General features: G+C 41.8%; 1 protein-coding gene across 1 annotated transcript; it reads left to right on the top strand.

Annotated features, from left to right (window-relative positions):
- Positions 1-45: 45 nt before the first annotated feature.
- ptpn9a (protein tyrosine phosphatase non-receptor type 9a) lies at positions 46-20,711 on the top strand. Its single transcript, XM_031859037.1, has 14 exons — positions 46-560; positions 7,787-7,930; positions 11,196-11,285; positions 12,889-13,013; positions 13,331-13,436; positions 14,600-14,710; positions 15,132-15,448; positions 15,976-16,063; positions 16,421-16,490; positions 16,679-16,757; positions 16,905-17,055; positions 17,502-17,709; positions 18,141-18,338; positions 18,370-20,711. The coding sequence occupies exons 1-13, from the start codon at positions 528-530 to the stop codon at positions 18,329-18,331; spliced, it is 1,713 nt and encodes a 570-aa protein (XP_031714897.1). The 5' UTR covers positions 46-527; the 3' UTR covers positions 18,332-18,338; positions 18,370-20,711.
- The last annotated feature ends 2,104 nt before the right edge of the window (positions 20,712-22,815 follow it).

Raw genomic sequence — 22,815 nt, 5'->3', positions numbered from 1 at the left:
TCTCTCTCTCTCTCTCTCTCTCTCTCCCCCCCTCTCCCTCCCTGTGCAGGGCTGAGTGTCTCTCACATAAAGGCGAGGTTCAAGGGTAGAAACTTGCAATTCCTGGCCCGGAGGAGTCAGTGGGCTGAGCAGCAGATCATGGTCTGAACCCAGCTATCATCGAGCCGAAGCACAGCCTCGTCTAGCACCTCGAGTGCTGTCATTCTCTTTTCTTTTTTCTTCTCCTCGGTGAAATCTGATACAACCATCAGCGGGTTTTCTATGCAGTTTGGGAGGCAAAGATTTAAGCAAATTGCCCCCTCGCGTGTGTTTCGCAGTCATAAACGGCTTCTAGAGGAAAAGAAACATTCAGCTCATTACTGCAGCGATTCAGATGCCTTCCACTTTGAGCGAGAGGGACAACCCCTAAACCCCGTTTTTACACGAGGGACAGACACACAGACATCTCCGTCATCCTCCACTTCATGAAAAAAGGACGTGTCTCGGTTAGAAGAAGAAGGTGACCAGAGAGCTGACGGTGGGGGATCATGGCAGCTACTTTATCGGCGGAGGAGGAACAGGTAGGCCTTTTTACAGTCCTTCCACTTCTTCCTTTTTGTGTGTCGTCGCCCTTAATGTCCCAGCCTCGGCCCTACCTGGAGGTATTATCTTTTTTTTTTTTTTTGGCCCCCCCCGAGCGTTTACGTGAACGCGCTGCAGCGATGGTCGTGCGCAATGTGGGTTTGTTGCGAAATGCAGCCCTGAATGCGTAGCGGAAATATTGTATCGATTTCTCACCGATTGTTGTTGCTCTCGCTGCATCAGTGTCAGTTCCTCTCCAGCGGCTTGAGCTTGAAGTGTTGCGAAACAGGCCGATATCAGCCTTTATCAGCCCCCACACATGTGAAATGTCCATTCCTGGTTGTTGTAGCGTTGTTCATTCGAGGGCACGGGCCGTGTTATTACTCCGGGAACGAGTTGGAAACGCTGTCTGCTTCCACATTGGGCTCATTCAGAAATGTACACAGTAGAAACTTTGTTTCTGCCGTGTTTCTAGTGGCTTTGAAATAGACGCACGTGTAATCCAATTTCAAGAATGGGAAATGCATTTAACTTCATTTTCTTTCTGGTCCTTTAAGCCTAAATACTTGCTATAATGTGAAACGTTTATGTAAGCCTAAACAAATCTGTAAACTTTAGTTTTGACAAGTTTCCTTTTTGTAACATCTTGGCATATAAATATTTTGGAATAAAAACTTAAAGTGGCAAAAAATAAAACGTATGCTTTATACATTCTATTCTATCTTGTTCATTAAGTTCATGCTAGAAAACAGCAAATATTCACATTTGAGAAGCTGGAATCTTTTTTTTTTTTTTAAAGAGTTGTTGCAGATGAAGTGGTTTCTACTGATCATTAACTGAACAATCATTTCAGATCTAACATGATGTACCTCTATTATGCTTCATAGATTCAGGCCCTGAAGACTTTTAAAAGACCCACTCGGAGTCTTTCCAGCTAAACCTGGATTGCTAAACTTGTATGCATTAGTGTTCTCTAAATACAAAAAAAGTAGCAAATATATTGTGGTAGGCTATCCCGAGCTAAAAGTAACTCGGTCTATTAAAACAGTCCTGCAGTAAGCCCTTCCTTCATGAACGTTATAATGGTTGTAGCTGTTTTTTCAAATGTATGGTGATTTTGGAAGCCTTTAATTGTATAGTGTTATACTGAGAGGTGTCTCTAATATTTTGTCCATCATTTATATCAAGGAGGGTAGGCCAGTTAAAGTTGCATTGACTCCTTTACAAAAATGTAACATTATAACATCTATGAAGATGTAATGTAGGACTGTTGTTTCAAACTATTAGTCTTAATAAGCTGGCAACGAGTGTAAATGCATTTATCTTGATTTGTAGTTCAAACATGACCAGTCAAAGCTATAGTGGCATAAATGGTACCACACCATAAGAAATCCAACATGAGCAAAGAGACTGTAGTTTCTGTTTCTGTACATTGTCAGTTACTGTGGGGGAATAAATATCAGTTTGTAGTATCTAGATTTTGAATTTGTAAGTCTTCTTTGGTGCTTTGGTCTCGTGTGTGCTCTTCTCCTCTCATCATCTGGCCAGCAGAAAGCCTTATCTGGCTACTCCATTTCCTGTGTGAGCCAGGGCCCCCGCTAGGGTACCGGACGCCCTCATTAACATCCACAGCCTTGTGGGGGGTGTTTGGTTGGATTGCGTGTGTGTGTGGCAGGGTGGCTCTCTCGGGAGCATACACGGGTGTACTGGAACTTCATTCTAAAGGCAGCTGTTAAAAGCATTTCCACTAGACTCGGGGGAAGGGGGAATTTATGAGTTACAGAGTGCGTTTGTGTGCGTCTATCATGTGCTTTAGAGAAAGTGTGTGTGTGTGTGCGTGTGTGTGTGTGTGTGTGTGTGTGTGTGTGTGTGTGTGTGTGTGTGTGTGTGTGCGGTGAGTCTACTCCCAGGAAGCAGTGAAGTGAGAGAAATTGGGGAATAGGGAGAGGGTGACGTCATTGACTTCCTGTTTTGGTATTGACTCGTGCCAAATGGGACTCACTGAAGCAGCAGCAGTCCCACATTTGTAAATAGGTTAGTATGGCGTCTGTAATCAGACTGATTTTTAAAATGACAAGGTCAGCCACGAATCCTCTCTTAAAATGTAAAGATAAAGAAATGCATTAAGATCTGTAATCATGACGCTGCAGTTACCCCCCCCCCCCCCCCACTACTTTCCATCACCCTGTAATAGAGTTTCTGTCTGCTGAGACAATAACACAGTCACCGTGTACATTATGACTCCTGGCTGGAATGTGAGTACAGTGGACAGTATGGCAATACTCGGACATTAATTCCTGTAACAAAGGATCCTGATTGTAGTCAGTAAAACAATGTGAAAATAATCTGTGTGTGCCAGTAAGCCAGTGCGTACAAGGCCATTTCCGTGGCACTGACGCATCTAAATGAAATGCAGCTTTTCATTGATGTACACCTATATTTAACATCTCACAATGGGCACCATGAGAATGGCCTATGAAGGTGGATTAGTGGTTGGCAATATGGTCAAAGTCATCTATCCCACTATAGGTGGTTTTAAATCATAATAAACAAAACCTTCTGAAAATTCGGTTTCGAAACGTTTTTTGCGGACAGGTTTTGGCCAATCCAGTGAATTAAAGGGGATGTATGATGCTCATTTTCAGGTTCATACTTGCATTTCGGGTTTCTACTAGAACATGCTTTAACTTTTGAAAACTACATTATTTTTCTCATAGTTTTTCTGAATATATCTGTTTTCCCCCTCTGTCTGAAACGCCCCGGTTTAGCGCCTGTCTCTTTAAGCCACCCTCCCAAAGAAAACATAGCCGCTCTGATTTGCTTGCATGAAAAATAAGTTGCACATTTGCAAAGATAACTTTCTCAAGACGTGGGTTGTTTTTTTTTGTTTGTTTTTTTTCCTAATGAGCCTGCATGTGACATAGGAAGGGGTGCAAAATCTGAATGGCTGGTTGAATCACATGTTTTCTGACCCAAGCAGACCACAAAAAAACTGACTGGGTTGGAAGGAGCTCCAGATATGCAAATGTATGTGCACAAGCTCTGGAAAAGTGAGGTTTTTATGTGATATGTCCCCTATAAATATTTGAAAGATCGTATAGAGCTGACACAATTAGTCGAACATGCGGAAAAGTCACTGGTTCCAGCATCTCAAATATAAATAATTACTGGGTTTCTTAGTCTTTTGTGATAGCTAACGGAATATCTTTGCATGTGGCACTGCATGGAGCTTGAACGCATCAATATGTACCTCAATGCGACCTCGCCTAACGATAGCTGTTAGCTCCGTTATTTAGCCGAGCAGGACTGTGCTGCCCACCCGCTGCTAATAGCTATTGGAAGCATTTCTGATAGCGGTATCTGAACAACTCTACTAGGGAGCAGTAATTGACTGAACAAGGGAGTGATTTCGGACACTGACGCCATTTTTCTCTGTTGTAGTTATCTGGGTCAGGGTTTCAAATCTTTTTGGACCCGTGGACTTGTTTTTAGGGCTGTTTGGCAAAGAACCAACTGGAACTTAATCTGCTAATCTACTAACTCACAGCACAGCATGTTCCTACTGCAGTGAACCTAATCAATTACCTATCGACAGTCATTGTCAACACCACAAATAAAGAACCCTTGACAACAAACTGAATAATGTAATGTCAGCTGTTTATTGTTTAAAATGTCTCGGTCAGCATTTGAGAACTACAAACCGTGGACATAAAGACAGCGGAAACTATAAAGGCTTGTGGTCCGATGGACTAATTTAGTCTGTTTAGATTCACATCAGGCAGTTTAAGCCAGAATTAAGTGTTTCAAGAACTTGGAGGAAATGATCTCCTGCTGTATCAGAACTGGAGCAAGTCAAGCAAATATTTATGCATCCTCCAGGAATTGGAATAAGTCACTCCTCCGCATTGAGTCTTCCACTGCAGTCTGGTGGGCTATCGCAAAAACAAACCGGTTCATCCTCAAATTCCACTCTGGCGGATATGGCCCCGAGTGCAGAAAAACCAAACAAGACTGGCTTCTCCAGGAACAGAGGGTCACTGCCTGGAGTTGGCAGCCTCTCCTTAAAAGGCTGAGAGAGCGAGAGCAGCTGTCAAACCATTGAAATCGTGGAAACCCGAGTGTACCTGACAGCGACCTGACAGGAAGTTGTCGTTGGCCGACGCCGAAGGATTACCGCTTCACAGTGCAACAACAAGGAGCCGACGGCCCGCGTTAGGTGGACCTAGTGGACTTTCTGTTGAAGGACAGTACCACAGAATTTGACAATTCATCTGGTAAGCGAAGTCCAACACATTTTTGTGACCATTACCAACTCTAAAATAGTGACAACGATGGGAATACTGCCTTTGTAAATCTACAGAACTTCAAAGTATGAAAACAAACTTTTTTTTTTTTTTTTTTTTTTTTTTTTTTTTTTTTTTTTCCGCAGAAGAAAACCTTGTTAACTTTTCACCTTGTTGACATCCTGTTTAATCTTTCGACAGTTTTCTCTGTAAATAATTTGCAATAATAAGACAAAGCATTGCTCCACACAGTATCTTACCTCGTCAGTCTTTTTCCATTTGTCTTGTTCGAGAAGACAACAGAGCTGGATTCTGCTTCAGTCTAGCTTGAACCAAACCAACTTTTAGAAGACAGAAAGTTGAAGTCAGGAAGTCGATCACTGTCTTGTGATAGCCCACCAGCTCAATGGCACGAACAATAAACTCCCTAGATATTGGAAAAGAAGCCAATGGTGAGTCCACCCAGTAACCCAATGAAAATCAATTAAAAAGGAACAATGTTCAAACACATTTTGTGAAACTCGTCTTCACTTCTCAGTGGTCGTCTTCAGTGAGTTCAGCTGGCTATGCTACAGGACTTGCATGACAACATGTGCTCGTATGTTCAAAGATGGTCTCTGGCATGAGGTGTAGATGACCTCACGGATCTTTCTCTGGCCCTCCACTGGCTCCTGCTCAATGACTTTGACCCGTTCCCAGTCAACGCTGCGACTGGTTTAGGTCTGGTGTTCACAGACGGATGATGTCGCAACTCTCCATCTGCTGAAAAAGTCCATTAGATGTGCCTATAAACTCTACAACACGTACTGTTCCAAAAAGGAATAAGCTAGTGTATTAGCTAGTCTATTAATACTGGGCTGAAAAGAGACGCCTAACCCAGTAAAGTATTTTCTTATTGGGTCTACAGTATTCTGTCATAGATTACTTGTGAGGTCTGAAACATTTACTAGTTTAAATTGTTTATATTTGATGCCAATATTGTAGAATCTGCTCGAAGTGATCAGAGATCCATTCACTACCGCGCTGAAAAAGCTCAGGATTCACACCGACACCCCCTCCCCATGAGAATCGGATATGAAGCGACCTCGGCCCCGTCAGGTGCAGTCGTCCCTCATCCCTTGCATGTTAAGGCAGCTGAACAGAGCAGAAGCTACCGGCCCCCCTTGTCTGTGAAAGCGCTGGCTTTCCTGAGGAGAGACAGTGGCGTCCTGTCTCGAGGCTCAGCGCTCCTCACTGATCGTTTTGTATTCTTAAAGAGCCGTGGACCCCCAGAACTCGACTTCCTGTCTCCCGTGCATGCCCCGCCGCTGCTGTGCCTCACCAGAGAAGCGGGGCTCCTGTGTTTTAAAGTGTGAGCTTTCATTGCCTCCTGTGTCGCCTTTTGACGATTCACTGGGTGCTGACTCGCTCCCTCTGAGGGTGCTGAGGGTGGTGGGGGAGGGTTCCTGAGGGTTCCTGAGGGAGTGTATAATAAGAGCAGAGGGGAGGACAGGAAGCTCTTGAAAGACTCCCGGCTAAATGCATAAGTTATTTGCAAGATGGGTGGAAGGCCTTTTATGGTGAACACATTTTCCAAATTACAAGTTTAGTGCATTTGATTAGTTGTTTTTAGATTTGAACATTGTGTTTGATTTTTAAAAAGTGTAAAAACAAAACACATTTGCAACTTTTTCCTTTTTATTCACTGCTGTCGTAGCATTTTCAGCCACAGCAGATGGCTGTTTTCAGCAGACAAACATTAAAAACCCACTGTACGATACGGCCACTGTACGATACCTCCACAGACCGACACAGTTGGCAATGAGCTGGCGAACATAGAGGGTCATTTTGTGGCTAAAGAGCCAGATTTGGTGAGTTGATGGAGACCAAAACGGAGCCAAAGGAAGAGTGAATATTGGACTTGTATTCACCAGAAACGGACTCCAAATGAATGCTAATGTTCCGTATCTGTTTACCATTTTACAAGATGATATTTCTGTCATGTTTTGAAGCCCATACACTACATTTGATTTTGTGAATTCCTGATGCAAGTGTTAAAAACCCTTTTATTATATACTTCAAGCTCACTAAGACTTAATATGAAAGTAAATAGTAAAGCACTCAGTAGTCTCACTAAGTTTAAAAATAATAATAATATAGGGGTCTAATTAATGCCATGTAATCTGCGTTTTTAGCACGTTTCCGCTTTGCTGTTACGGGGCTCTTTTTTGTGGCTGCAGCTACATTTCACAAGAAACTAATTAGCATTGTCACCATGAAACATGTTGGATGCACATGTGTAAGCTCTACCGTCACAGAGTTTGATGGTCAATTTATCTTCTGCTTCCTGGAGAAGAGGAATAGAAAACCAGAATTGGGTTCAACAACAAATCCAACCTAAAACCCTTTGGATTCAATTGTCATTAGTGTCGTGTATATACACATATATGAACATTGTTAGCTGTAAACTGGAAGTTTTCTTTTCCTTAACAAAATTCCCTGGTTATCTCCATGCTGCTGTTTACATGCGTCACCCCTCAGTTTTACTTTTAGCTCAACCATAGACTGTCCCTTTTTTTTTTTTTTTTTTAATGTTTTTGTCCCTTCATGGTTTTCACAAAGTGCCAACGCTCTCCCCAAGATAGCTGCGGTTAACACAAGTTGAACTAGCATGGTTTTTGGTTTTCTGCACAAATTACAGTTCACACATTTAATTCCTTACCTCCCTGCGTACGTACAGTCTGTAAACACGCGCGCAGTGAGCAGAGCATACGATTCTTCATGAAACCCGATCATAGCCGTCTCACCAGGCCTCAACATGCTGTCAAATATTCTGCGAAGCCGTAGATAGCGCTTCCTCTGAGGAGGATGTATCGAGTTTAAAGCCCAGTTTCACTTCCCCTCTGTTTCACCCTTCGATTACGGGAGTACAACGTTTGTGACCACATCTGTCTCTGTTTCAGGCTACCAGGCAGTTTCTGGAGGAAATCAACAAGTGGACCAGTCAGCATGGAGTGTCACCGTTGTCCAGGGAATTGGCCGTCAAGTTCCTCATGGCTCGCAAGTTTGACGTCCTCCGAGCCATCGAGCTATTCCACAGCTACAGAGTAAGAATAGACGAGAGAATCACTTCAAATGAACTTGCAGCTGCTTACGTGAACACAACAGCAGAGCGGTGGAGGTGTAGCCCTCTCTGGTTGCCATATTGGAATCTTCATCTGTTAAACAGAGTGGCTGGAAAATAGCTGATGAACTTGTCTATAAAAATACAGTTAAGATGAACACATTATCTTTTTATATGCAAGTGAGAGCATCTTTGGGAACATTGGGCCTTGTTATAATATTCTTAATGATTTTTAACAAGTTGGCACAATTCAACTTACTATTACTACTTTGCACAATGGTAATAACGAAGTTTAGATGCTAATATATATTTATTTATTTATTTGTCAAAAGAAGCGTTTAAATGTGTATACATCTCAAATACACATTTAATCCCATTTTTCATTTAGTACTTTGTGCCAAGGCATCAATTTTGAATAAAGAACTTAATTCATGTTGCTAGGTACGCTCGCTCCATGTTCATAGTCTACATCAAACACGAGTTTAAAACGACATTTGTTAAAGAAATATATTTTATTGGGGACCTATCAACATCACTGCTTACATGCAAGATGCCAAAAGTAAGTTAGTTTACTGATTTCAGATCAATATGTGATCAAAGGATAAGTAAACAGTCCGACTCATTCTATGTCAACTTATACTACTGGACACTTTTCAATACCTGTCATCGTTTATACTCAGCCATGAGTTATACATGTATGATGTTGCCATATGTCATCACTCTGTGAAAACATGAAGGACTATTCTGTTTGTCTCTTTTCCCGGCTGTGCTTAAGATCATGAGTGGATGCTCATGGTGATGCTCATGGTGATGCTCATGGTGATGCTCATGGCTTCTCTCAACGTTAGTCCTACCGAGTTTCACAGAAACCCAAAGCCGCTTGCTGAAACATTGTTGGCCAATTAGAAAGTCATAACGGAGCCAGAAGAGTCATCATGTGAAGGAATAGTTTTATATGAGCGGACTCATCTCAAGCAATAACTCCAATGTTTTGGTGAAAACATAGTTTCCGTCTTTGTGAAACCTAAATTTAGAAACTCATCTATCAAGTCTGTCTAAACACTTTTTCTGTTTCAACATTATCGGAGGAATCTACTCCCACACTGGAACAATCTAATGTGATTGTGCTGAATGGCAGACGTTATTTCCACAGAACCTGTTGTATTCTATTAACCTCATTATGACGCGACTGCAAAGTCTGTAGCAACTTGCCTCTGACACCAAACTGCAGTTTAGTGCCTTTGTGATTACTTCAGATGGAAAGAGGTAAAGAAGTTGTAAGGACAATGAATAAAATCAGGACAACACATAGTCTGATGTTACATCCTATCTCCTCGTTATATCTGCTGCATTCGGTGGGTTTGAGATCGTATCTGCACAAAATGCAAAAGTATTAAAAGTCCTTTTCAAAATAAAGTACAGCAATCAAACAACACAGTTAGAGGTAGAAGGGTGGAGGTCATTCAGAGCATCTTCTCCACACCCAATAGCACAGTAACACGAGGCCTGTTTCATTGAACACATGTCTTCAGAAGCCGTAGCCAAGCAAGAGATCGCCTAAACAGATGCACCAAAAGAAACCTGGTGCCAGACACACACACACACACACACACGCACTCCCGCTGAATTACACTCCGGGGGGATATTTCAAGACGCAGCATGCAGGCTTATTCAGCTTTCCGGAGAGCTTATCACGAAATAAGTGTTGCGCCGTCATCAGAAAAAGCTCATTGGTTGAGACAGCTGAGGTTAGATTAAATGAGGAACATAAAGTTTTACAGGGCAGGGTGTGTTGAGCCTGCAGGCTCCACAATATCAAACACAATGATAGCATTTTATATTCCTAAGACAAATGTAAGAAGTGGATTGTGGTTTCTCGCTGCATTAGGTTATTTATTTTCTGGGGCTTTTGGTTCTTTTTTTCAGCCTTAGAGGTGAACAACAGCTCTTAAACATTACTGATCTCCCTTTTATTTCCTGTTTGTTTGCTATGTTCTTAACCACCGCTCTGGGGAGAACCGTAAATTGAAACTGGACCAAGTTTCAGACGTGCATTGGAGCTAGCTGTATATCTAGAAGTGTCTGCCATAGGGAGGTTGAGAGGCCACCTGACTGTGGGCCACAGCGTAGCAGAGAGAAGACGTCTGTTCACTCCACATCACTGAAATAGCAGTTGGTGACCTTGGTGATATTATTACCATCAAACCAGAAAATGATGATCGAGATGAAACCTCCAGGGCAGCGCCAGTGGATCAGACTGCAGGTCTCATTAACTTTATGATCTGAAAATAATAACGTGATCTAGGCCCTCTCCTCTGGTCATGAAATAACTACCAGGGAGTCGAGGAATGTGTCCCATTTGTCCCTAAATGGTCTATTCTGCTGTAAATTTCATTTTGGCCAAATTTGAACACGCAAAATGGGGTTTATCTGCTCCGTTTGATCAACTGCAGCAAACGGAAATTTCACAGACGTCTCGCACAGACTCTAATGACCTCCGGGGCAGGATTTCTGCCTCCTACCTTTTTAACTACCGTCCCTTCAATCACCAAGGTGGGTTCTTAATTTCTGCAATGAATAGTTAGCCTGCATTAACGCGATTTGGAATATGGCTGCCCTCCAGCATAATACCCCATAGTGGGTTATTTTACATGTTAGTCTTTCTGTCACATTTGTTTCTCATTACTAATAACACATGACTGACTACAACAATAATCTTAAAAGATGAAGGAATAAGAGCGCTGCAGTGAGTGTGAAATCAAGAGGTAACTTCCATCGTGGCTTCTTGATCAAACGAAAAAGCTTTTATGAAAACCAAACTGTTAAAATCAGTGTGAGTGAAATTATGGGGGAATTACTTTTGGGTTTGGTGCCTTGTCCTCCAGGTAGGTTAGGTTTGTCCTATATTCATCCCTGGTCACTGGTGAAGTGTATTTGTCTAGCCCTTAATCACAGTTTAGTGCCCACATTATTTAAAAGAAGAAGAAAAAAGATAAATACAACAGTAAATGGAAAAGATACCTCCCATGCTTGGCCCTTTTTAGAATGAGTTCAAGACACTCCCACACAACCTCCCTGGAGCTGTGCGGGAAAAAAGTGAATGGAAACCTTCCAGAGAGGGATCCTCCTGACAGGAAAGTCAGGCGGGTGGTTCTCCATTGTTCACAGAGAGGAATTCACCTCAAAGTGACGGCCTGTTCTAGTTCCTCCACAGCCTGACTTCACCTGCTGTGATCTGTTTTCTTCAGGAAACGCGTCTTAAAGAAGGAATCGTCAGACTTCAGCCTCAGGAAGAACCTCTGCGCTCGGAGCTGCTCAGCGGAAAGTTCACCGTGTTGGTAAGAGTGCGCTTTATACCTCCTCTACAGCTAAAGTTCAGTCAAATGTCATAATACAAAACAATTAAAGGATAAGGGAGGTCGTTATTTGTTTACTTATTGTAAACAAATCAAATGAAGACACCAAAACCAACGCTGAATTAAAAGACAAGTATTGTCTGAGTATGCAAAAACACAGCTAATTCCTTTGTCCCATAGTCCTCCATTGTTGTCCACAAACTATTGAGAACATGTGAACAAAGAGACGGATTGTTGCACTGTCGCATGTTCTTTCATTATTATGATAAACGGGTTTTGTAGGTATTTTTTGGGTTGATCCCACATAACACTGTCTTGGTGTCATGCTGACATATTTTTCACAAGAGCACCAAATGTGTATTAATCCGCAGCGGAAAATAGTCCCCAACAAATGTACTATTTACTCTTGTTTGAGTAATATTTGGTAAAAACTATGGTGTCAGCTCTTTCAGAAAATGACTTAGCCTTTTTTTAATTAAACCATGGCTTGTTTTTAAAGATCCGAAAATAACGAGACAGGTTTAGCTTGTTTTGGTATTTTCACAGAATTTGAAAAGAAAACTATAAAATTCCAAAAATGTTGGTTCTTCTGGCCTTAGCAAGGACGTACCATGGCTTGAAGATCAATCGACAAAGCGACCCCCACTCACTCATGTGATGAGCTCAGTTCTCATTGACAAAAAAAGTTGAGGGTACAAATCCTGAAAGCAAGTGCTCATAATGAGGAAGTAAGGGTCTTTTTGGGGTGCAAGTTATTGATTGACTGATGTGCCAAGTGGATATCCTGTGCCAGATAAATTTAGCTTTCTGGCAGCCAAATCACAACCATGAAAGATATATGCGCGCGCGCGCACACACACACACACACACACGCTCCTGAGTTTCCCTTCTTCCTTCCCCGTTGACGTGCCACAGTGGCATTGATGCTGCACATCCTCTTGTCTGACGTCGGAGGTCTCCAGCCTCGGCAGCGGTGCTTCATATCCTGCCTGAGGTATTTTTAGCCCCCGTGCCCGAGAACACTGGCTTATTTGCTTACAAAAGGCTGCTCAGTGCGGCTTCATTCACAAGTGAAGAGCCCCTAGTTCTCTTGACACCAGCAGCCTTGACACTGATCAGGTCTGACAGGAAAAATATGATCCGCGTCCCTCTCAGGATGAAAAAGAGCTGTAAGACCTGCAGCATCATGATGAGAGTCCTTCCCCCTGTTGAACTGTTGGCAGCCTGCCAGTAACCAGCATATGAACATAAGTGCCCCCCTGTGGTCATTGTTCATTCTTGCCTTTTTTTTGCAGAGCTTCCATTTGGCTGCCTTGTTGTCACACTTTAAACCAGCACCAGTTAACTCATAGAAGTACCATTAGATTTGTCAAATTTTGGTAAAAACATTCCTCACAAACATCCTAATTCATGCATCTATTGAAAAATGCAATAACTGTTATTGGAGATGCAGGGGAAAAACAACTGAGACATGTATCCAATGCTAATCAACAGCTCAGTACAGTTTGAGTTGTTGGTGAAAAGGGGCCAAACGTATCGCACTAGACTGAGTGCCGATATAACCTGTTAGTCTTGTGTGTTCCAGAGTGTACGGGATCCTTCGGGGGCCTCCATTGCCTTGTACACGGCCAAACTCCACCACCCGAACAAGACAGGCAACCATGTGGTGCTTCAGGCCCTCTTCTACCTCCTGGATCGGGCCGTGGAAAGGTGAGCGGTATCAGTGAAACGTTATCTAACCAACACTGGGCATCCAGTCTCCCCTGGATAATATGCTCTGCTGTAGCAATGGAGTCTGGTGCAGTATTTTACTTAAACTGGAAACCTTCCCAAATACATCACCCAATGTATTTCCGAGTGGGTTAGTTTTCCCTAAGGGAATCCTGAACATGTAATTTGACTTCCACCGGCTGCTATTTGAGGTGTTGCTTCAGTTTGCTGTCTATTCGCTTGCTTGCATAAGTGAGTTGTTACCTGACCTGTTTGTTGAGATATCCAAAACATTAACAGAGACGTCTCTCCCACAGCTTTGAGACCCAAAGGAACGGCTTGGTGTTCATCTACGACATGGCGGGCTCCAACTACACAAACTTTGAGCTGGACCTGAGCAAGAAGATACTCAACCTGCTCAAGGTCTGATTTACAGTGCTGCATTTTACATTAAATTATTTCATACATGTTAGTTAAATATCTGAGAAAATGAGATGCATTATCCTAAACAATGCAGTGTAATAGTCACAGGATGTAGATTTACTTATTGTCCACACGACTACACATATTGAAAGGAGGTAGGTTGAGTTATGTTCCATTGTTAAAAATGATTCACTCCTCTTCGGGGTCAGGTTAATATGTAACTCTGGAGTTATGTCCTTCATCCTGCGAAGAAAGCGATTGATTTAAACAGGATTGGTGTCTTCTCGGAATTGACTGCCCGTCCAAAGGGCAGAAATAGTGGCTCCACTGACTGGGTTGACAAGCATAAGAGTTATTTAATCCACACACCATGGCTGTGTAATACTCAGATGTAGGCATACTTGCAGGCACCTGCCAAAATAAGCACCACTCTAAGTGATTTGTGCTTTAAGGATCGAGTAGAATGTCCTCTGGAGTCAATAGCGCAGACACTTCTGTGGCCACATCGGCATCAGCGGCATGTCAGTTGTGCCCACATATTGATCTGAAAACGGACTGTAGCAGTGCTCATCAGATGCCGTTAATATATACCAGAGTACCACAAGAGAACGGAAAGCTTCTGTGAGTATTTTGAGGATAAACTATTTTATTTCAGACCCAACAAACTAGCTCATGATTGTCAAAGGGTGCTTTCACACCTGTAGTTGAGTTGATTTCAGACTGACATGTGACATAAAGCCCACAAAGGAATAAGTGATTATAAGCTTCATTAGTATTATTAGACTGCACGTCATAAATAATGACTGACAGAGAGACGGGACTGTCCTTTCACACGCTCCCAGATGACTGGTGCAAACTTCCTGAGCAGATTTCACAATCGGACGATGGAGTTATTCGTAGTTTAGCTTCTGAAATCCTGCTCAAATCACATATCTGTCATCATAAAATCCTGTGGTCCAGAGTCACTTTTTCAGGCGGTCTCTGTTCGGTTGTTTAGTCCGCAGGGTTCTATTGACAGTTCTCACACCAGCCCAAACGTACTGTACTAACTGGGGAAAACGACCTGAATACAACGGGTTACTTTCAAAGAAGAATGAAATGGATCCTGTTGAATCTGATGCACACTGTAGTTTGTTCTAAGTTGTTCTGTCTCTCTCCACCAGGGGGCGTTCCCTGCCAGGCTGAAGAAGGTGTTGATCGTCGGGGCCCCCGTTTGGTTTCGAGTGCCGTACAATCTGCTCAGCCTGCTTCTCAAGGAGAAACTTAGGGAGAGGGTAAATGGAGGAGCTCTTTTCCTAACACTTGCTACATGTTTGCAATGACTGAGCTGCAATTGAGTGTCATTGATTGTTGCAAATGATTATTTGATTTGGGGGTTCTCTTTGACCACTAATCCACCCTGCTGCCGCCTACTTCCTGGGATGTTGATGCGTGAATCACAGGAGTCGATCACCCTGCCGACATTACTGCCCCTCAGTCATTTCATTAGTATGGATTTCTTGAGTCACCTGATGGTCTACCATAAATTGTTTCAGGATTATTCATGCAACAAAGACGTATAAATTGTAAAAAAAAAGGAACATTGATTACTAATCGGTAATGTCAGCCCTCCACCAAAGATTTCCATAGTTGGCTGCATGTTTTACCAGGTGAACTTATTCCCATCTGTGGATCCCCTTTCTCTTCTATCTCCAGGTTCAGATGGTGAAGATGGCCGAGCTGCGCCAACACCTCCCCAGAGACTGTCTGCCGCAGCACCTCGGCGGCCTGCTGCCTCTGGAGTCGTACAGTTGGAACCAGCAGCTCCTGGCGGGCCAGAACGGCCGCGTAGACCCGGTGGACGAGCTGGTGGGCATTCCCGTGGAAGACGCCTCCATTCACGTCCCGGGACCCGAGTCCATGCGCCCGCAGGAGCTGCTGACGCACCTCGGCAGGCTTCAGCGCTCAGGCATCCATCAAGAGTATGAGGAGCTCCGTAAAGAGCCGCCGCCCGGAAGCTTCCACTGTGCACAGTGAGTCCACAGCATCAGACGTTTAGAGCACTGGAGTTTCAGAACAAACATGAGATCATTTCTCAAAACAAGGAATTATTTAACAATATTATTATTATTATTTATTTTTTATTTATTTATTTTTTTCTAAAAGTAATTAATTAAGTTTACATGTTTGCTGGGAACAATTAAGGGTTACACTCTGAATCAATGTCGTAGTTCAGGCTTCTTCTGTTCATGGGGTGAATAGTTATTGTGGACCCAGGCTCACATGAGCATCAGAAGCAGGTGAAATGATTTGTTGTCGGTGCTGAAACAATTCATTGATTAGTCGATTAACAGAAAACTAATCCGCAACTGATTTTTCAAGCACAAATGCCAACGATTTGATGGTTTCATCTTCTCAAATGTGAGGATTTGATTTGTTATGTCGATGAGAAAATAGAATATATTTGGATTTTGCATTGTTGGTTGTATAAAACGAGCAATCCAGCAAACTGGCTACTGAAGTAGTGTCATTAGTACAGTTTGGTATCATTTGTCTACAGATTAGCTTACAACCAGGAGAGGAATCGCTATGGAGACGTGCTGTGCCTTGATCAAACAAGAGTTCGTTTGAAATCCAGAAGGAACGAGGTGGGGGGTTTATTATTATTTCTTTTAATTTTGTTCATCTGCACATTACAGTTGTCATTCAAATGGAGAGAAAAAGACTGCCAGTTCCACTCTTGATCGCTGTCGGCTGTCCAGAAATGTGCCACGCTTCAACATGTTGACAGGCTGCCACACAGCCAGTGTTCTGATTCACAAGCTAGCTGGTGTTTGTCCACAAAGTGTAACCACATTATTTGACTCTTTTGAAATAATAATTGAATACTCCATCGGCCCCATGTAGACAACTGAGCTGTACAGCCTCATTCACGTCCTAGCACGAGTCTCCTTTTAGTGTTTGGTTTACTTCGCCTTTGTAGCAAAGCTTTGTTGTTCCCACAGAGATCAGACTACATCAATGCAAGCTTCATGGACGGCTACAAACAGAGGAATGCATACATTGGTACTCAAGGTATGACAACTGTGTATTTATTATTATTATTATTATTATTATTATTATTTATAAGTGTTTAAAGAGATACTTGAATTTGTGTGTATAGACGGATACGTGGATGGTTTAAGGTTTTCTCCATTACACAGCTCCCTGACTGAACTGAAGTCATTTTAATGTGCCTTGAATCTCCTGTTGTACTTGTGCAGGACCTCTGGAAAAGACCTACGGGGATTTCTGGAGAATGGTCTGGGAACAAAACATGCTTGTTATTGTGATGACAACCAGGTAATCTAAGTTTATTTTCTTTTTATTAAATTCCAAATATAATTCAAACTTGTTCTTCAAGTCAGAAAAAGGTGCCAGTTTCTCCTTTTTTGAAGGTTAGTCAGAATAAACTAATTTCACCAAGTACGTCCTGTCTCTGTGCTGCAGGACAGATGAGGGCAGTCGGAAGAAGTGTGGACAGTATTGGCCTCTGGAGGAAGGGGGGCAGGAGGTCTATGGCCACATGGCGGTGGTTAACCAAAGGGTGGACCACCACACCCACTACAACCACACCACGCTCGAGCTGCACAACACTGAGGTACAGCCATGGACCGAGAATATGTATTGCAACAGGAAAGTGCAACAATATTCAGGATGTCAACAAACAAACAAAAAAAAGCATACCATGTGCAAACATGCAGAGTAGAATCAAAGATATGTTTCAGTCTTTCCAGTTCTGACCCGCAAATGGTTATAGTTAAATCCACCTTCCACTCTTAAACTGGATCAGATGGAAGCTTCGTTTTTTCCAACTTTGCACAGAGCCATGCTTGTTTCCAGTCTTTACTTTATGCTAAGCTAAGCTAAACACCTGCTGGCTCTAGCCTTTTATATAGCGTACAGACATGAGGGTGGCATTTACTTTCTCATCTAACTCTTGGTGAATAAGCAAGTTAGCATATTTCCTAAAATGTCAAATAATTCCTTTTTATATAAGCCATATTTCAAGAAGCATACAACTAAAAACATATTTTATCCATTCAGACATGTGAACAGAGACAAGTGAGTCATTTCCAGTACCTCAGCTGGCCTGACTACGGCGTTCCCACCTCAGCAGTGACTCTCATTGACTTCCTGGGAGCTGTGAAGAGACAACAGAGGAAAGTGGTGAAGAGTTTGGGACTTCAGTGGGCGGGCCACCCACAGGGACCCCCAATGGTGGTGCACTGCAGTGCAGGGATCGGGAGAACAGGTGAGATCCTGAAATTGTTTAAGCCTGAATTTGCGTCATATCCTGCGAGACGGTATTACAAATTGTGCTTCATTAGTCGGATGTCGTGTTTTATGTACTTATATTGTCTTTGACAGCATGAAACAAGGCCAATTTTAGCTGACATAAAAGAAAACTTGTCCAATTGAAACTAATTCTATATATAGGTTCACAGGTTCACCGCTTCACAACCTCCAACATTAATTCTACTGTTTACTGGCAGATTACACACGTGCGTAAAGCGTAGCCTGTACAGCAAACTTCAGATGAAACTTAGTTTATTTGCTCCAAATCAGCTGATGGAAACTCACATTTCTTTTTTTGCACCATTTCAAATGCTTAAAATGTGCTTAACAATTGGAATGGAAACATCTTTAAAAAGTGTCTTTGCTTACAAGCCCTGTTGATTGCAGGTACCTTCTGTGCCCTGGACATCTGTCTGTCCCAGTTACAGGACGTGGGCTCACTGAACGTTTGCCAGACGGTGCAACGCATGAGAACACAGAGGGCCTTCAGCATTCAAACCCCGGACCAGTACTACTTCTGCTACAATGCCATTTTGGAGCATGCCCAAAGGCAGGGCCTGCTCCCAGCCAATCAGTGAGCTTCAGCCCCCCCCCCCCCCCCCCCGCCCCCCCCCCCCCCCCCCCCCCTCCCCGACTTCCCCAATTAACCCACGAGCCCTGAGATTTCTGCAGTCAAATCTGTTAACCCCAAATTGTGTTGTGTGACCAATTTGTGAGACCAGGAAAGTAAAGTGGGAGAAGCTGTCTGTTGAAACTATAGGCCCATTCTTCATTGGCAGGCCAAGACGAGACAGTGACAACAAAAAGGCTTGAGGGTGACATTGTGATGTTTCAATGTGATAACATTCTCGCTTCCAACAATGTGACATTTTGTTTGTGCCGAACACATCTCAGACGATACGTGGTAGCATGAACAAACTGCTCCTGATCAGGTCTGTGGTCGGGCACATTGAGTGGAGTGATCGAGGTGATGTTTGTTAACCTTTTTGTATATTTATTTTGCCACTTTAAACCGACGGTTTAGGGGACCTTAAAGGAGTAGTTCACCCCAAATTAAAAATTCAATCATTATCCACTCATGCCATATTGGTTAAAACTATACTAAACTTTGTATGACTGCAAATAAATGACTTTTAATTGCATTTCAGTCAAGTTAACATGGCACATTGTGCACCAAAAAGTTACTTTTCTCCTCACAACTGCTGTGAAAAGTTTTGTTTTTTTAACAGCCAAGTGAATGGCCAATAGGCATAATTACTGAACACAGACAATATCTTGATCAGATGCATGAAGTAAGCACTAAACTTATTTTATTTTTAAGAGCTGAGTGGGAACCACAGTAGCTAGCTTATCTTTTTTCTTAATATTTCTAATATACAAATTGTATTTATTGCATTTATAAGTAACATGGACAAGTCGCAAGTTACTGACAACAATTTTCATTTTGGGGTGAAATGAGCCTTTAACTAAGTACACCATTTTTTTTTATTCCAAATAGGGAGCTTGATCTCCACTGTCACGCAACAATAATGTATTTTTTGTTAGGTTAATAGTTTTTACACCTCCTGTGTCCAGGAAATATTGAGTAGTGCATTTTTAGCACATGGTTTAAGTCACGTAGATGGTACGAGCTAGTCTCAGGAGTGTCCATGAACACATGGAGGTGAAACCGCTCAAAAAAAAAAAAAAAATGAATACAGGAAGTCTTTTGCCAAGAAGTTGTTCTGTTCCTTTGAAGTTGCATGATGCATTCTCCTCTGCCTTAGAAAGAAAACTCAGTAAAGAGGGGTAAAGCACATCCGATATGATCAGCTGTAAACTCCTAAATGGCCGATACATCCCCACTGTGATCACTCATTAAATTGCTGTCCATGTGAATTCCTCTTTTGTTTTTCCAAATGTATCCTCTGACCTTCCATCTCACTAAATTGAGATTTTTCTAACGTATACAGACAGCGACTAGTGTCTTTGTGACCGCCTTTGCTCACTAGCAGTGCCATCATGCTTCAGTGGTTGTGGGAATGTATCGCTAAGCGCCCACTCGCATACACACGCACACATTTAGAGCCGTCTGCAGTGATTATGCCATCGAAGCCAACATCTGTGGAAGTCATCGGTTAAGACCTCATGAGTAGTGCAATACTTCTTTTTGTGTTTGTTTTACACCAATCATGTCTTAGCACTTTTAGATAACTATTCCCAATGTGCTCTGAGATCAGTCGTCATCGTGATAGGATGGGATGACGCATAAAACGTAATTCTGTAGGTCGACGCGTGATGCTGGGATAACTTAATTGTTACATTTAGTAATGCTGAAATATCAAACATTAGTGTGACATTTTGGACTCAGTGTAAACATCTGCATAGAGCTTTATCACAAGGTTTTTTTACAGGGAGGCCAGAAATGAATGATAGAATAGGTGAACAGGCATCCACAAATCTGTGCCTACACCCTATAGAGTCCTTCTTGGACACTTGAAAGTCAGAAATTTTGTCTGAAGTATATTTTCATTATTATTGTGTTACTTGTTAAGTTCTACAGACTGTGGTTGTAATCAGTGCTTTCATCTGGTCCCAGTATCTTGCCATTAGTATAGAGTACATGTACAAAAACTGAGTGTCTGTGTGTCATACGTTGTATTATGCTGTTGCTGGGTGAAAAAAAAAAAAAGTGTGTTCTTTGCTACAGAATTCATATTGAATTTGCTTGTGGTGAAGCATTTTTAAGTCTGCCATCATCATGCACTCTGATTTTAGAATTATTTTTCCTTTCAATGACGGACGCAAAATGTGCCCTATTTTATTTTTCTATTGTATTCAGCAACTGTTTTCATACGATTACCCAGGATATACAGTTATCTACATTAATTTTATATTTGTTTATTATAACCTATTACTTTATCATTCGTATGACTATTGAATCAAGCTATACTGTATTAAATACAAACTGTCAATGTATACATTCGTAAAGCTGTGGGTTTTTTTGGCTTACTAAGCTGATTTATCGCTAATTTAAGGTTACTAATTTTCTCGTTTTTTGGTATTTTTAATTTGGCAATCACAGTTTGACTGTCTTGTATAATATCAAACATTCATTGAAACTTCAAGACGGGTATAAATAAAACGTATCGTAAACCTGTTAAGACAAAAAAGAAAGAAAGCAGTAGTTCATAGTATTCTAATAAATCCCAAATCTGTTCTCCAGAGGGGACTTTGATCTTGGATTATTCAAAAAGTACACAGTAAAAGTACTTCATCGTGTTTGTGCAGGTAGTGTCAGAGGGCTCATTCCAAAAATATTAGTCTCATAAACTACTTGTGGATGAAAGGGGTTTTAGCCCACATCAAAGTTAGACAACAAAAAAGCCTATTCTGGGTCTCTGGAAGGGAATTAAACATTGGACATTGGATTATTCAAAAAGTACATAGTAAAAGTTGTTCATATTATTTTTGATTTTAGTCGAAATAACATGCTCATAAATAATTCTGTTATTTAGTTCTGTTCCTTAATCACAAATACCGTAAACTAAACTACACGCGATCCTTTACTTTGAAATCCGGACCGGAAGTTATCCTTGGCGGGATTTGCGGTAGTTTGAGTGGATTTATACTGTACATACACAGCTCTCTGTATTCCCATTTTATTTTTCTACACAATACTATAATATAGAGATAGTAAGTCTAATAATGAGATGCTAAGTCATTATTTTGAGTTTGTCATAATGTTTTTTATCACAGGGCGGAAATGGGCATCCATAGTTATAAGTTCGAATCCCGTAAAATTATTTTTATTTTAACATTTCAAAGTGCTACATAGTTATTCTGTGACACGTGTTTACCCAAAACAGACTCCACTGACGTGTATGTATATTTATAAACTCTATTATTTTAAAGGAAGGGCAGTTTGCTCTCTTCCTGTTTCTGCACGTTTGACGTTTCCAACGGGAGTGGACTGGTTTCCTCAGAGGAGACTCCCAGCGACGAATCCGGTATGTTTTGATCATAGACTGCATATGAGAAGGTTTTTGACACTGTAATAAAAACAACTACTAAACAATGCGGCATTCACGAGGACAGCTACGTGTTCTCTTCCTGATTTCAACAGCTGTCGACAACCACAGACCATCATTAGTCAGCTGACAGAAGAGCCATTCAGACAGCAGACCAGACATGCTTATCGAAATACAAGAAAACGTGAAACAGAATTCAAATGATGGGTCTGACAGTAGTATTCATTTGGGTACCAGCACATTTTGGTGTCAAAGGAATTAAATGGCAGATGAAGTAAAGGAAAATAATAATCGCTGCACTAATGTTGCAGTCACCTTCAGTAAAAGAGAAACCAAAAGTATTATTATATTGAAGGAATGGTGGCAGAAGTAATGGGAGGAAGACAGAAACAGGACGATGGTTTTACAAAGTTCAGAGGAAAGTGGGAGAAATGAGATGTGGCGGAATGAACAGGAGAGATGAAACGGTGATAGCAAGGCTTAGATTTGGACACACTGGACTTAACAGCACGCTACTAAAAATAGGAAAACACGATTCAGGCAAATGCGACTATTTTGTGGACAAGAGGAAACAGAACATGTTATTGTACACCGTCAGAAATATGAGCAATAAAGAAGGCACCTAATTGGAAACATGACCAAGATAAAAGTATATTTTGATATAATAGACATGCAAAATAAATCAAGAAGTGTTTCCAAATACTATTTATAGTATCTTAGGCTGACTACTATTGTTTAGAAAATATGAGCCCGTTTTAAATGTATTTTTTTAAATAAATAAGGTAAATACCACCAGACATCCTGATCCCCACTCCACACCACTTGGTGGCGGTAATGCACCAATTCATTGTTTGCCAACCGCCAATAAACAAAGAAGAAGAAAACAGTCGCAGTGACTCACACGTAGTACTCGTGTTGTTTACATTAGCTGGCTAGCAGCTAGCTCACAGCCCCTGTCGACAAAACGAGTTCTCGGTGTATCCCCCGTCGTGTTTTTTGAAGTTCGTCTTTCTTAACGCAATTCATTCAGATGCTTATGGAGTTGTTGCTGT

Source organism: Anarrhichthys ocellatus, unplaced genomic scaffold (genome assembly GCF_004355925.1).
Source record: "Anarrhichthys ocellatus isolate YVR2014 unplaced genomic scaffold, GSC_Weel_1.0 scaffold2, whole genome shotgun sequence".
Classification (NCBI taxonomy): domain Eukaryota; kingdom Metazoa; phylum Chordata; class Actinopteri; order Perciformes; family Anarhichadidae; genus Anarrhichthys; species Anarrhichthys ocellatus.
This window is presented reverse-complemented; position numbering and strand designations above follow the sequence as displayed.

What these genes read in the sequence shown, in the direction of transcription:
- ptpn9a (XM_031859037.1), top strand. Translation starts at nt 528, where the DNA reads ATGGCAGCTACTTTATCGGCGGAGGAGGAACAG. An exon ending in TATCGGCGGAGGAGGAACAG is followed by an intron (nt 561 to 7,786) that starts GTAGGCCTTTTT and finishes TCTCTGTTTCAG; the next exon opens with GCTACCAGGCAGTTTCTGGA. An exon ending in TCGAGCTGCACAACACTGAG is followed by an intron (nt 17,056 to 17,501) that starts GTACAGCCATGG and finishes TTATCCATTCAG; the next exon opens with ACATGTGAACAGAGACAAGT.